The 16,885-nt window shown below is 44.9% G+C and overlaps 1 protein-coding gene across 1 annotated transcript; it reads right to left on the bottom strand.

Moving 5' to 3' along the window:
* Positions 1-13,326: 13,326 nt before the first annotated feature.
* On the bottom strand, positions 13,327-15,009 carry LOC110733177 (RNA polymerase II subunit 5-mediating protein homolog). Its single transcript, XM_021913189.1, has 4 exons — positions 14,590-15,009; positions 14,383-14,513; positions 14,249-14,302; positions 13,327-14,149 (listed from the first exon to the last, which is right to left on the bottom strand). The coding sequence occupies exons 2-4, from the start codon at positions 14,482-14,484 to the stop codon at positions 13,616-13,618; spliced, it is 690 nt and encodes a 229-aa protein (XP_021768881.1). The 5' UTR covers positions 14,485-14,513; positions 14,590-15,009; the 3' UTR covers positions 13,327-13,615.
* Between the last annotated feature and the right edge of the window lie 1,876 nt (positions 15,010-16,885).

Genomic DNA, 16,885 nt, shown 5'->3' with positions numbered 1-16,885 from the left:
ATGAATTATTATTACAATACAAAAATATATTTTTTGATTTCTGTAATTAAAAATATTATTTTTCTACCTGTAATAAAATTGGAGAGCCGCGAAAAGGTGCTTTTGGGTTCCTTTTCAGTTCATCAAGACTAATCATAGTCTCTGCAATTATCAATGGCATTGGATTTCTCCCTGATTCAATTTGTTCTAGTACGGTGGTTATAATTGATTGACCTTCATTATTTTTACCACTACTAAGAAAAAATTGATTATGCATGCAAATTAAGAACGCCCTTCTTCTATATATATGAAAAGATTCAGAAAGAGGTTTATCAAAATAATGGCGTGCAAATTCTTTCAAATCCACTATGTTGCCATCTACTATTTTTGATAAATCCCTTTCTTTTAAATTAAAGAAGCGCTCAAAATCCTTTTAATAATATGCATCTACTCTAGGAATTACTATGAGGTCTATTGCAGGGAATCCTAAAATAGCACCAAATTCTTCTGGCAATGGGCTAATCTCATCATACCCTATTCTAAAGCAATGAGTATCAACGTTCCAAAATTCTAGAGCGGTATGTATGAAATCTAAGTCAAGCTCTACCCCTTTGATGCCATAAATTCCCCCCAAATGAAACAAGTCTAATTCTTTTCTGTCTCTAGTATTAAGAGATCGACACCATTCATGAGTGTATTGGGTGAAAGTTTTGGTGACTAAAGACATGGTATTATATTTTTTCTAAGGCAAAGAATTATTTTATTTGCTGGAATTAAGAGAAGAATCGGCTAGGCAGGGGGCTATTTATACACAAATCGCGAGAAGTTTTAATCATAATGAAATACAGAATCAGCGCCAATTGGCTGTCGGACTCCGTAATTGGCGCCAGCTGCCAGCACTTGGTGCCACACTCCAAGTATAGCGCCTGGCGCTATGCGCTATTGCATGGCGCCCGCTGGCGCCAAGTTGCCACATCAGGCGCGCTTGCTTAAATTGCGTTTTTATCCTAAACTCGAGTCGGCTAATGACTTAACGACACCGTTTATATTTTCTAAACATCTTTTTTATCCTTTTTTTTAATTAAAATAGCTACTATATTAATTATATTATTCTTTTTTGGACTTTATTTACATTAATTTCCAAGTTTTTTTTATACACTCGACATTTATTCGATTTTTTCCTTTTTTATTTTTTCTTTTTGGGGGAGAGAGTCGGATACCCTCCATCAATAATAAAAATGACGGAACTTTTGCGCAAAATTGTTTGTCACACTTCTCTTGCACACACAAACATACACATAATAATAACAAACAAAATAAACTCAAAATAGCATAAATATAAAAAATATGTCTAAGAAAAAATAGGAGTCTAAGGTAAAGTTCTATACAAAGTCAAAATAAATATACACAGGAACAAACTACGGCGCCGGAGGACGTATACCCATCATATCGTAAAATTGCATCATACGGGGAGTCACCTCTCCACCAGCTCCAGCTCCAGCTCCAGTTCCAGCTCTAGTCTCTGCAGGAGGAGGAAGACTCAATGTAGGTCCACTTTACCCAAGATCAACCTGAGGCAGAGGCTGCGGAGGCTGTTGCGATGACGAGCCTACCTCGTACGTCCCACCACCTCTGAAAGCCGAGGTAGCCTCTCCCTCGCCTACCGGTGCAGCATCAGCTCCCTCAGAAGAAGATCCCGAGCCCTTTGCAACGTCAGCACGAGCAGCCTCAGAGCGACCACCTCTACCCCCTGACGTAGTACGACGACGTCTCGAGCTAGACCTCGCCGGATCCCTCCGCACCTCAGGTCTCGTGCGGGTGTGAGAAGCAATAGGCTGGCCCTGTAAAAAAGAATGAAATCAGAAATAAGGCAAAATCAAAGCGGTAATGCAAAAAATATATAAAGAAAGACTACCTCTCGAATGACGTCGTCCCGGCGGTAGGTGGCTGCATTCCTCATCCGCACGAGCTGGCTCCGGAAGGCATCTATACATCGTGCCATCGCCGAAACCACCTTGCGCGAAAACTGTCAGAGAAATAAGTCAGTAAATATGCATGATATATGAACAAAAAAAAATTGTGAATAACTAGGCTTACTCGAGTCTGGTGGCGAGGAATCGACCGCTCTACGAAGCGCTCGCCCTCGGGAGCCGGAGGAATCATCTCCTCGATCTGCCCATATTTCCCCTGGTAGTGGATGGACATACGGGGTGGCACGAACTCAATAGCACCGTCCTGATAAACTAAAAAAGTCAGTAAAACATTACTTGGGGGCTACTCAATGGAAAGTAAAAGCTGAAAAATCTTACCTTCACATCCTCAGCCGGTACGGGGGCTGGAGCTAACAACGGCAGTAGCTCCTCAGCAAAGCACCGCCCAGGGATCACATAAGACCGCCAAGGGGTACCAGCTCCCTCACACATGCTCAACAATCGCGCGTCGTCGAACATATGACGTGGTGGAGGAGCAGGAACGACGAAGACATCAGAGGAATGCTGTCTAGCAACCCTCTCTCATAAGTACGCGATCGCTCCATAAGTCCCCAGGAAATAGCGACGCTCAGCATAATACTGTGCGGCTAATCCAGGGACTGTCCAGCCGCTCCACGGCTGGTACACCACCTCAGGACCCTACAAAGAACATCAATCAGGCGAGAGTGTACCTAAAGCATCGTAAAAAAGAAAATAAAGAATAAAGAGTCGTACCGCGATGATCCAGTTCCGGACATGTATAGTAGACATATCCACATGGTGGCCGCCCCAAGAACCGCTCACAGGAAATCCGCGCGGCGATGGTCTCGCCGGCGCAGCAGAAAGAAAGTGCTCGTAGAACCAGATCTACAAGGAGTTAAAATTGTGAGTAATTGCTAGCTAAAACGTAGAGCTAAACTTTATAGGGAATAATGTTTACCTCTACAACCTTCCAAAAGGCAGACAAAGCGACATTCGTCCTAAAGGACCGTTGTCGACACGAGTCCCTCAGTGCACGAACGAAGTCAGCGTAGGCCAAGCTGGCCCAGTCATAAGTCCCTATCTGGTGAAGATCGCGGACAACAGGAAGGTAGTAAAGCAACGCCCTACTACCTTTGTCAGGGGAGAACGTCCCTGACAACAACATCTGCGCAAAGATGCGCACCCACTGCTCTCGGGTGGTCGCATCGTCATCAAAAGCCGCTGCCAGCGTCGAGCGGCGAATTCCCCTAGCACTAAACTGAGTCGTCTCGACCTCAGCTTGGGCCCGAATAGAGATTGGCCCCAACAGCTCGACCTCCGCAGAAAAGACGTCGATCCCACTATCGAACGGCAGCAACACAGAGTGGAACTCTAGTCCTGTAATGAGACTAAAGTCCGTAGGGGTGACCATCATCTCGCCCCAGGGGAAGTGGAAAGTGCTGGTGGTGTCCCAGAAGAACTCCACCAAAGCGCGCACCATAGCCTCGGAGGTCTCGAACAGGGAAGTTTGTCCGCAAGACTCCCATAGGAGTCTCGTCTCCAGATCCCTGGCGATGTACATCTTGTACAAATCGCCCAAACCATCACAGCCGGAACCGTGATAGCGCGTCCTCCCGAACGTGATGCCCCGTCTCACCCTCTCGAAAATGTGGTGGACGGGGGGGGGGGGGGAAGAACAGGGTCCGCTCATCCCACTCGGGGAGTCGACCAAGCGAAGTAGAAGGTGTACGTCATCCTCTACGGGCTCATGCTCCCGTCGGGTGTTTCGGGACCGTGAACCCGAGCCTCGCTGTCTAGCCATACTACATTATGCCAAATCATCATAAATTAAGGTTCTATAGTATCTAAGGTTCGCCTATCCGCATGATACTATGTTTGCAAAAAACAGAGTACGTAGTACTAAAACAGAGCACAAATTCAAATTGAGCATAACGGCATTTTTCAAGCAATCACACAATTTCTTGCAACACTATAGTAATTATTGTGACAAATTAGACAAGAATTGCTAGCAAAAACACCAAGAACAAGTCACATTGTTCTTCACGACCTTATGAGGTCCAACAATGGCAAAATGCTCATTTCTTCACCAAATTGAGTCAAACAAGTCTCAAATTACTCCCAAGGCAATATATAAACATAATCAAGCAATTTCATGGCATAAAATTTGATAAACAAAGCGAATTGAGCATTTTTAATTTCAAATTTACATGAAATTCGTGAATAAATGCCAAAAATTTATAAAAATTGATGTGAGTTTGAAGAAAACTTACATAGATCGGAAAAATAGATGAAAAGAGATTTGATTTGCAACGAATTTGAGTGAATTCAGTTGAGAAACGAGCAAGAACGAAGCAAATGAAATTTTCTGGTTTTTTTCGAGCAGTTTCGCGACGAGCAAGCAGCAAAATGAAGAGGAAAAGGGTATTTAAAGAAACCCCCATGCTGGCGCCAAGCCCTAAGCATTGGCGTCAAAAATTAGGCTTGGCGCCTGGCGCCAATCCCAACGCCTGGCGCTAAGGCTAATTGTGTGGCACTGATGGCTTTTCAGCGGCGCTAGAACACCCAGCCACTTGGTGAGGTTGTTCTACCTTTTTGCAACATATTTTGGGTTCCTTGGTACGCCAGTTAGCCCCTCTAAGCAATTTGACATGATTTAGTAATCGGCTTGATTACGTAAAGTGATCGACCTGATGAAAGATCGTCTCACTTAGCTTAAAGCGCCTAAGCATTGGCTCATTAACAAAAAAAAGCACCGACATATAGGTTCAAAAGCAAAAAAAAGCACCGACGTACAGGTTCAAAGCAACAAAAGGGCCGACGTACAGGTATAGCAGAAGCAAAGTTCAGGCGAACTTTTAAAGATCGACCAGCGTGGGTCTTCAATAATTTCCTTTGGAGAATTATCGCATCAAATGAGGATGACTTCAAGCGAGGATATCTTCAACGGCATTCCCTAGCTTGTGGAGTGTTGTCACAAAGAACTGAAGGTGATTTCAAGAGAAATACTCTTCGATGGTATTCCCTTGGACGTGGAATATTATCATAGCGGAGGAGGATCGTTTCAGGCAAAGCAGTCTTCTAATTTGGAAGCACTTACGGGCGTAGCAGTTTTCAGGCGGGATGGCGTTCTCTAGCTTGCAGGAGGTCATCAACACAACAGTAAAGCGGCAGCAAATCGGTTACTTTCAGAGACGTGTGCTCAACGGTGCAAGATACGCGTTTCTTAACTCTTTTATCTGTTTAACTAATGCTAGTTTTGCAGGTATCGGCGTTACAAGAGTGGTTTAGGATCGCAGAACGTTCTGAATCATTCTCCGTCCCTATCGATACTTTGACTTTTGTTTTCGAAACTTGCGTTTCTCCAAACTCAGTCAAAGTGGGGGCTTCTGTAGACACCCATTTGTGTCTCCCCAAAACCAAACCCGATGATGAGTACCTTTCGCGTCGAATCACAATCGAATGAAGTGAAAGTGTGGAAAGTCTAGTGTTGCAGATAGTTTTAATTTCATTTCTCTTCACTCTGTTTTTGAAAACTTAGTTTAAGAAAACAACCAATCCAGTTTGATTGGTCCATGATATGGCTCCAATTATAGTGTAGTTGGATGGGGCTTGACAAGAGCTTTCCAACGATATATTATAAGCCCAATTCCGATGAATATTGAGGAAATTATGGCCAATTTACTAAACTGGGCCCGGTTTGAGCCTTATATACGGCCCAATGATCTAGGGGAGGGCCTAATATGATTTATCATTCCTAATGCAATTAGGAATGGTTTTAGTCTTCTCGATTCTTCTAGAAGGTTCTTTTCATTCCTAATTCAATTAGCATTGATAAATTGACTTTTGTTGACTTTTCAGAGTTTTAATTAAAATTAAATAGCATTTTCGAGGAAAATATATGATTTTATCCTCCAGTACATCAAACTTATCTGATTTTTAAAAACGCGCTAAAAACAGGCTTGGCGCCTGACTCCAGGCATTGGCGCCTGGAGCTAGCCATTGGCGCCTGGCGCTAGTGTTGGTGCCTGGCGCTAGTTAGCCAGGGTTTGCGCCAGCTCTGTTTTTCGTGCGTCAGACTCTCTTTTGTTAATTTATCTTTTTGGCTGATTTTCTCTATAAATAACGTATTAAAAACTCCGTTTTGATTCACCAATTCTCATCATTCACCAGTTATCATCTACAACCAGTTTTAATTAGCATTCGTCTACAATTGGTTTTCATTCAATTAATCCTCTCATTCATCTTTCTTTCTTTCTATTCTTTCTCTAAACTTTGTTTTCACATACAAAATTCCGCATTCGCAAGATCTAGAAACACCTAGCCATATTCAAAGTTGTCTTCGCCCTAGACGTGAAAGGTTTATTTTATGAGGGTTTGGTCCCAAATCTCTCTTTCAATTATTTAATTTAATTGTTTTGATTATTATTTTCCGTGAAGTTACTAATGTGTGTATTTTGTTATTAGAAAGAGGTACGAGGCATCAAAATAAGTACTTTAATTGATTTTTTGATGTTATGATGTAGAAATCATGTTTATATTGTTATTATGATATTCCTAGTATCATGTCTAGGGTAACTATAATATTAAATATGATTCCTGCGATGCTTCCTATGTTCTTCATAATATTTATGATTGTTAGTATCATGTTAGGGCTAAAGATTTGATTTTTATTGCTTAGTGACATGCTAGGGTTTGTTATTAATCTTGTTAGTATCATGCCTAGGATCTTGCTATTATTATGCTTTAATATTAACATGAACATGATTATAATTATAATTGTTATAATTTATGATGATTGTGAATATTATTATTATTATTATTTTTATGATGATTATTTTATTATTATGATTATTATTATGACTATTATAATGATGATTATAATTTATTATTATTTATTATGTTGCTTGATTTTTATTTTTATTGTTTGATCACACCTTTATTGCATGTTTAAGGGGAATTGGTACTTGTAATCACGCTTAATAAGATAATTAATAATCTTGTTTGGGTTAATATGATTATAATTCAAGTGATCGCCAATAATAGATTTATGTGTGCATTAATATTCAACCAACATAAATAAACAGGTTTAGAGTAATTCTATTGCTTACATGTTAATTAAAAAGCGCACATGAATACGATCAGAATAAAGTAGAGGCCTATTATTAGGGCAGGTTCAATCTCTTATAGGTTGGATTTGTACCTTCATCCCCGAACCCTTATTTAGTTCTAGACCTTATGGAGTTGACCATCTCTTGGATCGTTAAGGGGTGTAACCTTCATCCTATGAACGGTTTACAAGTTCCTAAAACTTGTTGGCGACTCTTTTGCTCTATCTTCTTCCCTTTTGGACGCTACCGTACTTTAGTGTATGATCACACTGGGGTTCAAGCTAGGGGTTTAACGCTTGAAATTTATTCCCTACAAACAGTGGTTCGGCAATCTGCCGGCTGGTTGTATTAATAGCTTCAAGACACTTGCGTTCTTGTTCGCTTCAAAATTCTCTATGAACATCCCTGCAAAAAAGACAAGCCTTGATTTGGGTAATGTACAACAGGGAGATAGAGAAGGCCTGCGTTCCTATGTTAGGCAGTTCAATCTGGTACGAATCTAGATTCATGGGCTGTCTGATGAGGTCGCCTTCACAGACTTCTTTAAGGGTCTGAAGGACGGGTCCACTTTTAAGTATGAACTCGTCCGCAAACAAATTTTCACTCTGCAAGGAGCCTTACGAGAGGCGGAAGCCTATATACAGGCGACCGAGCTCTGCTCCTCCAATAAGCAGTCGGACCCTAAGAAGTCCGACCGATAGAAGGAGAGTCGGCCTGCTCAGCCGGCTCCTAAGCCACAAGAGAGAAAAAAGAAAAAACAAATCTGGGCCATTGATAACTCTGATCAACCGGCCCAGAAGAAGAAAAAAGAGTGGAAACCGTACGTTCCAAGGTACGAGTTCCACAAGGACTGCTGCTCCATCCTCTTGGAAATTAAGGATCGGCTGACTCTTGAGAAGCCGACCCCTATGAAAGGTTCCGCTGAAAATTGGAACAAAAACAAGCATTGCCATTTCCATGAGGATGTCGGCCATGACACAAACGACTGCTTCAGTCTCAAGCGGGAACTCGACTGTCTGGCAGACAAAGGACAGCTGAAGTCATATGTGAAGTCCAAAGTGACTTCAAAGGCAAATCCGGGGCAGTCCAAGAAAAAGACTCCCCAGCCTGCTGTGAGTGCCGAAACTGATGAAGATCCGGTATACACCATAGCAGGCAGATTTGCCGGTAGTGGCCCGACCATTCGGGGCACCAAGGACCATCTGAGAAAGATGGTCAACTCTGTTGAAGAAGGAGAGGCGGCAAGCACATCCGCCTTCCCTAAAGTTGTTATCACCGAGCAGGACAGAGGCAAAGTCCGCCGGCCGCATGATGACCCTGTGGTCATTGAATGCAAGGTGGCTAACCACTTGGTTGGTCGAATTTTGATTGACACAGGAAGCTCCTCGGACCTCATCAGCCTCAAATGCTTATCCAATCTCAAATACAAAACGGATAGCATGATGGAGGTCTCCCACACCCTTGTTGGGTTTGGGGGAGGACTTGTGCACCCAGTCGGACGAATTGACTTTCCTGTCCGCCTGGGGAACAGGGGAGATGGTTGGTACATGACAATCTGTTTCCTAGTGGTTGAAGAGCTCATAGCTTACAACCTCATCTTTGGCCGACCCACTCTAAATGAGTGTAAGGTCGTCATAATCCCTGCTCTCATGCTGCTCAAGTATGAGAAGGATGATGGAAAAGTCGGTTCCCTCAATGGGGAACAGAAGACGGCTCGAGAGTGTTACCTCTCGGATGCCAAGCCCGAGGCCGCAGCATCCGGCCGGGGCAAGGAGACAATCGACCCCGACGATGTCGAGGAAGAACAGTCGACCCCATCAGCCAGAAAGAAAAACAAGACTAATCAGTTGGTGGTGGTCAAAAAAGAAAAACGATAGCAATCACTGACCGGGGAACGGTCGGATGATCTCCGTCCCCAGCCTGCTGGCGAACACATTGATATCCCTCTGGACGATAGCCGCCCGGAGCGGACGGTTAAGGTGGGGACGGTTGCATTTGCAAAGCTGGGTGAGAGCCTGCACTAGCTGTTGAGAGAATTCAAAGAAATATTTCCCTTTGAAATGGAAGAGATGCCAGGCATCAGCCCGGATCTCGCTGTCCATAAACTCGCCGTGGATCCTAAAAAGAAGCCCATCCGGCAGAAGAAAAGAAACCATGGCGAGGAAAGAAGTCAGACGGCAACCGCCGAATTTAAAAAGCTTCTAGACGCCAAGTTCATTCGGCCGTGCAATTTCCCTGAGTGGGTAGCTAACGTTGTGTTAGTAAAAAAGCCGAATGGAACTTGGCGCATGTGTGTTGATTACACATACCTCAACAAGGCATGTCCAAAAGATAGTTATCCACTACCTAAGATCGACAGTCTGGTTGATTCAACAGCCGGACATGCCCTGATGAGTTTTATGGACGCCTATTCAGGTTTCCATCAGATCCCCCTGTGGAAAAAAGATCAAGAAAAGACGGCATTCGTCACTGATCAGGGGTTGTTCTGTTATACGGTAATGCCGTTTGGTTTGAAGAATGCGCCTGCTACTTTCCAACGAATGATTACTACGGTCTTCATTAATCAAATCGGAAGGAATGTAGAGGCGTACATTGATGACATGATAGTCAAATCCAAAAAACAGGCGGATCATCTTGTTGATCTCCGTGAAACATTCGCCACACTCAGGCGGCACAAGGTCATGCTAAACCCAAAAAAGTGTGTCTTTGGTGTTGAGTCTGGGAAGTTTCTCGGATTTTTGATTAACCAAAGGGGAATAGAGGCCAACCCTGAGAAAATACAGGCGGAAATCGACATGCAGTCGCCCCGTACTGTGAAGGAAGTGCAAAAGTTAACAGGTTGCCTGACGGCCTTGGGGAGATTCCTCAGTCAGTCAGGCGACAAGTGTCTCTACTTCTTCCAGGCAATCAAAAAGAAGATCAACTTTGAATGGGGGGCCAATGCAGAGGCGGCTTTTAAAAGCTGAAAACTCATACGCACTCTTTGCCGAGGCTTGTTAGCCATTTGCCCAAAGAAAAGCTCTTCATGTATTTAGCCGTCTCTGATCATGCCCTCAGTGTCGTTCTCTTAGCTGAAAGAGACGGCATCCAGCTCCCGGTGTTTTTCAGTAGCCATGTTCTCAGGAACGCAGAGATTCGGTACCCCAGGTTGAAAAATTTGGTCTTGCCCTTTACATGGCCATCAAGAAGCTAAAACCCTACTTCTTGGCGCATGCAGTAGAGGTCTATACTGACCAATCGATCAAGCGGCCACTCACAACCTTGGAGTCTTCTGGACGAATGCTTAAATGGGCGATTGAAATGCAAGGATTAGAAATCACTTACGAACCAAGGAAGACAATAAAGGGGCAAGCATTCGCCGACTTTATTGTTGAAATGACAAGGCCGGTTGCACCGGACATTACTGACCAGGTTTGGAACGTGTAAGTGGACGGGAGCTCCATTGCGAACGGCTGTGGAGCATGGATTATCTGTCAATCTCCTAAGGGAGATAAGTACAAATATGCACTACGGTTCAAGTTCCAGGTCTCTAATAATGAGGCCGAGTATGAGGCCCTGCTAGCTGGCATTCGGTATTGCAAGGCGGCTGGGGAAAAGAAAATTGACGCCTGCTCTGATTCTCAACTAGTCGTACTCCAGGTCAATAGAACGTACGAGGCCACTCATCCGGCCATGATAAAATATTTGCAGGCGGTCAAAAGTGAAGTTGAGACACTTGAGGAGTTCCATCTAACTCAGGTACCCAGATCTTCAAACAATTAGGCGGATGCTCTGTCAAAACTAGTATCATCCGCCTCTTGTGAAACACCTCGGTCGGTTTTCTGGGAGGTCATGGAAAAGAGAAGTATATATAATGAAGACCCCATTGGAATTCTCTACCGAAGCTCTACCTGGATGGACAACATCCGGGCTTATCTTGCAGACGGCACACTCCCTAATTCACCCTAGGAGGCGGCTGTTCTGAAGAAGAAAGCGGCAAACTTCGAGCTGAGACAAGGAGAACTCTTCAAAGCTGGTTTCTTGAAACCCCTGTTGAAGTGTGTTACCCCAGAGAAGGGTAAAGAGGTCCTCGAAGATTTGCATGCGGGTTTCTGCGCCTCCCATATAGGCGACAGGTCTTTAGCTGCCAAGGCTAGGCGGCTCTATTTTTGGCCTACTCTGGAGTCGGAAACCATGGAAATGGTCAAAAAATGTGACAAGTGCCAAAAGTTTGGCAAGCTCATCCATCGTCCGACCACCTACCTGACGGCCATCCACAGCCCAATACCCTTTGCCAAATGGGGCATGGACATACTTCGGCTTTACACAGCAGCACCAGGCGGCAAGCACTATATATTGGTAGCTGTGGATTACTTTACCAAGTGGGTAGAGGCGGAGGCGGTCAAAAACATCAAGACAAAAGATGTCATTTCCTTCATTTGGAGGAATATTATCACTCGGTTTGGGATGCCCATGTCTATGGTTTTTGACAATGGTCCTCAATTTGAGACGCCTCAACTCAAGACTTGGCTGGGAGACCAAGGGGTCTCAAGCTTCTTTGCATCAGTCGGCCGTCCTCAAGCAAACGACCAGGTCGAAGCCTTCAACAAGCTAATCTCAGACGGGATTAAAAAGAAAATTGAACGGGCTGGTGGCCTTTGGGCGGATGAATTACCACACGTCCTCTAGTCCATCGAAACGACTGCTAAAGGAGCAACTGTAGAAACCCCATTCCTCATGGTGTATGGTGCAGAAGTTGTCCTGCCCATTGTACACTATTAACCTACTCTTTGAGTCATGTTATATGACGAAGAAGTAAACTGGGAGGCCATGCGGCTAGCATTGGACTCACTTTCAGAGCGCAGGGGCAATGTTGCCTTGCGCCATGAGATTTACCATATGAGAATGACACGGGCTTACAACAAAAGAGTACACAAGCGTCCTCTCGAAGTGGGGGACTTTGTGCTACGGAAAATGGAGGCAGTCGGTAGGGCGAATGAGAAGGGAAAGCTAACCCCAAATTGGGAAGGCCCCTACCGAATATATGAGGAAGTAAAAGACGACACCTATTGCCTGGAAGAACCAAACGGTAGGCAGCTGCCTAGAACTTGGAATATAGATAACTTGAAAAAGTACTATTTCTAAGTACGAATGTAAATACCTCAAATTTTGTCATTTCAAATTTTGTTAATGAGAATATGCCTTCATTTCCCAACTTGTCTTTTTTATTAGCGTCGCCTGTACAAAATACAGACGGCCAATGTATTTGGAAAGTGTCTGTTCCAACAGCAGACGCCCCAATCTCTCTGAAGGAGCCGACTGCTTTAAAGCAGTCGTTCTTACGAAAATCTTTAAGTTTATGCCAACGCTTAACGAATATCTGCTTAATTCTTTAAAAGGCCTAAGGCCATATAAAATCATTTTAAGGCCAATGGCCGGATGTTAGTAAACGAATAGAGGCCGAACGGTCACAGTCTGCTCCAACATGAGTATGACCGTCTGCTCCAACATGAGTCAGATAACCGGCGACGTTCATTCGGGCGAATTCGTCGAGGAGAAGCATCTCCCATTTGGGTGGCACATTGCTCTACGAATACATCAAGCGGCCCTACCGAATGCTAAGGCAGCATTCGCAGTCATTTGATTTAATCGAAAGTGAAATCTAAAAAGGCCAGAATTTTCTAACTGTTCTAGCACAGTCGGAAAAGGGTCATTGTTTCATAAGTAGAGGTTATTGAGGCAATAAGCCAGATGTACCTGTTTTTGCTCTGGGGCAAGACAGGCGGAAAATTTTTCTAATCTACAAGTTAAGTTAACTTATGAGGCCTTTGGCCAGATACGCCTATTTCTGCTCAAACGCAGGATAGGCGGACTATTACTTACGAAAAAATAAGCTAAAACACTTAGCAGATTAAAAAAGAGACCTGTGGGTCGGATGTGCCTGTTCTTTGCTCTTGGGGCAAGACAGACGGGTTATTCTTCCTAAGTAAAATTAAGACTAAGCTAAAACTTATCATCTTATCTCGACGAGGCCTATGGCCGGATGCGCCTGCTTTTAGTTCTTGGGGTAAAACAGGCAAAGGTTTTCTTTTTAGCAAATTTGCTAAGTCAAGAATTTTGTATTTCGTTTGTGCCAATGGCCGAATGAAAACAATTATTCATTAGCTCTGGATGGCCGTCTGTCGCGTTGTTTGGGGAAATCACCATAGTGATTGATTGACTTAGAAACCATGCATACTCTTCTAAGTATCAATAATTTCTAAGTCAATCAATCAACTCAACCGAAACCACTCGACATCCGTCCAGGAGCAAGAACATTCGCATGGTATACAGGTTATAATACTTAGTAAAAAAAAAACATGCAATGAAAAAATTTAAGGAACAACAATATGAATAACTTCAGCCAAACGGCTGAATGATTTCATATTAAAAAGCCCAATCGCAACCAGACGACTGGGTAAGATTGTTTGCTGGCAAAGCCAGAGAAATTGTTAATTTACCCGACCTCTCGGTCGATAAAAATGCACATTTACTCGGCACGCAGGCCGGAAGATGAGGTAAATGGCCATTCGGCCGCAGAAAGAACTTATAAAAAGCTCAAGGGGCAGAGGAGTTATCAACATTGGCAGCCGCATCATCACCTTCCGACTGCTCCGCATTTTCATCATTCTCCTCGTCCCCCTCCTCGTCCCCAGAAGAGCCTGATGAGGAGCCGACCTCTTCGCCCTCAGCATCAGCCTTGTTCGCCTCCTCTTGAGATTGGCGAAGAAGTTCAGCATTGAAATCCTCGTTTGCTTGATCAAACTTGGATTTCCAGGTGCTATAGTCAGCACCCGGCTGTACCGCCTCCCATGCCATCTGCATGATGGCCTCATAGTCCTCCATCATTTGTTTGACAAGGGCCTCCTTCTCCTCCTCAGCTCGGGACTTGAACTTGGACTTCAGCTGCTTCTCCTGGTTCGCCAGGCGCACCTGCAGGTGGCCAACCCGCTCATTGGCCCTCTCCGCCACTTTCTTAGCCTCTTGAAGAGGCTCAAGCTTTTCCTTAAGACCTTTAATTTCGGCCTTAAGGTCAATGATTTTGGAGCGAGCCGAATCTAGGTCCTTCTTTACCTGCAGAATGGCATCCGCCTGGGAATACATCATATCAAGGGTCAGAAGCTCATTTTGAGCAATTTCAAATTGAGTTCGGTCTAAGGCGGACTCGGCTCGAGCTTTAGCAGCTGTTACCTCTTTAGACTTCTCCTTGATTGACCTTCTTAGCCCCTGGATGCGCAGCATAGCCTGAAAATGAGAAAAGAGCCGAATGGTCAAGACCAGTCGGACATGTGCTTAAATAATAAGAAATTAAGTTAACTTTTTACCTCACAAAGGTTCCCCAAGATGGCACCCAAGTTAAGGGTGTCGACTCCTCTTACGGACGCCTTGTCCTCTAGGTCAAGCGCCCTCAGCATCTCCTTGGCCATCTGGACGACAATCGGCCTTTGCACAGGAGCTGAAAATTAAAGTTAGTCAAAGAAGTTCTAAGAAACTATCTTGATGTAGAAATTCAATGAAGACACGGTTTATACCGTCCGGGTGAACCTCCTCCTCCTTCCCGTGACGCCTCTTCTCTCGTGCTGAGCCGACAGCAGTACTGGGTTGCTTAAAGCCACCCTTCGATGCCTGAGTAGCATCCGGTTTGCTGACCACCCTGTCAGCTTCGAGAGTAGAGTCGTCCCCTTTTATGGGCTTGTGAGCAATGTGCTTCCGGTTCTTGCCGGATGCACTCACATCACCAGCCCCTGTTTTCTGGATATTTGGTTGGGATTGGTTGGAGGGAGTGGGCCTGGTCGAACCACTCTACATGAGCAAAAAGAAAGGCGTCAGAAAAAAAGGCGGGCAAAAATTAACCTTTGTTGAAAAATATATCAAGTGTTATAAACAACTACCTTGGGAGTCCCGACTGTTTTCTGCTCGTCACTCGCTCGATTAAGGACGTTCGAGCGATATTTTGCTGCAAAAATAGCAACCGGCTTCCTTGTTGCCGAGACCTTTTCCATAGCTTTGTCTGCACCAAAAGCAGGAGTTAGACTTTATAAACAAACATTGAAAAGAAATTTAAAGGTTGCATAAAATCAGACGGCCGACTACCTCTCAGCATCTCAGAGCTTAGCCCACAAGCGGCCAAGAACACCCCATCTTCTAGCCACTTGTAAAGGGGTATGTAGCTCTGGGGACGACTATTTTCTCCCCCTGCTCATTTGTCCGAACGGACACTTTCAAAAATTTCCTCCTAGGCCCGCCTAGGGAGAGGAGGCAAGGCACTCTTGCCAGCCAGGAGGGGCGGATCCTTGTTCCACCTATGGTATTTCTGGTTCAGTCGGCTATCAGAGGAATGGACTATGTAGAACTTTGTTCTCCAGTCCTTCCACTTGTTCTCCTTGCCGACTGCCATCATGTACCCCTTGCAGGTGGACAAGGTGTACCAGCCTTCGCCGCCCTTAGCAGGCGCTCGGCTGAGATAATGCATGTGGGCGAATGCCTCAAAGCTGGGATCCACCTCCAGCATTTCACATGTGACAACGTACCCGATGATATTAATCCATGAATTCGGGACAAGTTGCCAGACCGGATGTCATAGAAGTCCACTTGCTTTGCGGGACATGGTGATAGTAGGGGGCGCGTTCCAAGCGCCTAGAAGCACTCGGCTCCGCCCAGCCTTCACCCTTTTCCACTGACAAGGATTCCCTTGCAGTTCTTATCTTTGCTCGGGCCTCCTCTAAAGTAACGGAGGCATTTTCAAAAGATGACGAGGCCGAATCGTCATCAGAGCTCTCCCCAGAGCTAGGGGACTGCCGGCTGGGGCCAGCAAGGTCCTCCCCTAGACTCTCCTCCGACGCCTGTTCCGAAGGCTCGGCCTAGTATTGACTGTCGGCTTCCCGCAGTATAGTATCACTAGGGGTGCCGCTTGAAGAAGGGGAAGAGTAATAGGTTTGAGTTTGGGGAAGGTCATGCTCAGAAATTTCACTAGCAGGCACCCTAATGGAGCAATCAGAGTTGACAGTCTCACTATCCGAATGGTAAAATGAACCACCCGCCCTATATCTCCTCGTTGTCTGCTTTGTTCTTGCCATTATGTCCTGCAGATGCACAGACACTGTCGAATTTGGAGATGTACTTAAAGGAAAGTTCTCGAACGAGCATTCGGCACTCCTAGTTCTAGATTCAGCCGTCCCCGATGACCGGTTGATCGCTAACCTAGGTCGTGCCGTGTGCGTTTAGGAAACCATTTGATAAAGAAAAAATGCAAGAAAGAATAAGTAAAAGAAGAGAGCAGGCGGTTACCTTAGAAGAAGGTATTACGAGACGCCTGGTTTGCTGAAACAGACAGACAGAAAGCCGAGCGTCGGATGCTTGACAAGTTTAGGTCTTTGAGAGTCTTTGAAAGTCAAAAGTCCAGAGATTATCCAAGATTCGCAAAGGTGTGAAAACAAAAGGGGAGTCAAACCCTCCTATTTATAGAAAAGGTAAACCCTAATTTTTCCCTCCAAAATGTAATTTGAAAATCCGGCCAGTTGGATGATGACACCTGTCACAAGTGTCATGTGCAATGCACGTGACCCCTGTGAGGGGAAAATGATTTGGGTATTTTTATACCCGGCCAGGTGGCCCAATCGGAAGCCGCCACGTGTCATTAGAAGGGGTGCCATGTGGACCTTTGAGATGGTGACACGTGGTAGGCAGGCATTCCCCCGTTCAGAGATGATTGATGATCTAGCATGGACCATTAAGAGGGCGACACGTGTCACCCTAAGAGATGCCCAAAGGCCTTTTGGGCTCAGTGACACGTGTCACTCAGGCTTTGCTTATGGAATGGCGGCCTTC

The sequence above is a fragment of the Chenopodium quinoa genome, unplaced genomic scaffold, assembly GCF_001683475.1.
Source record: "Chenopodium quinoa cultivar QQ74 unplaced genomic scaffold, ASM168347v1, whole genome shotgun sequence".
Lineage (NCBI taxonomy): Eukaryota > Viridiplantae > Streptophyta > Magnoliopsida > Caryophyllales > Amaranthaceae > Chenopodium > Chenopodium quinoa.
The sequence above is the reverse complement of the archived record's forward strand: the minus strand, read 5'-3'. Positions and strand labels throughout refer to the sequence as shown.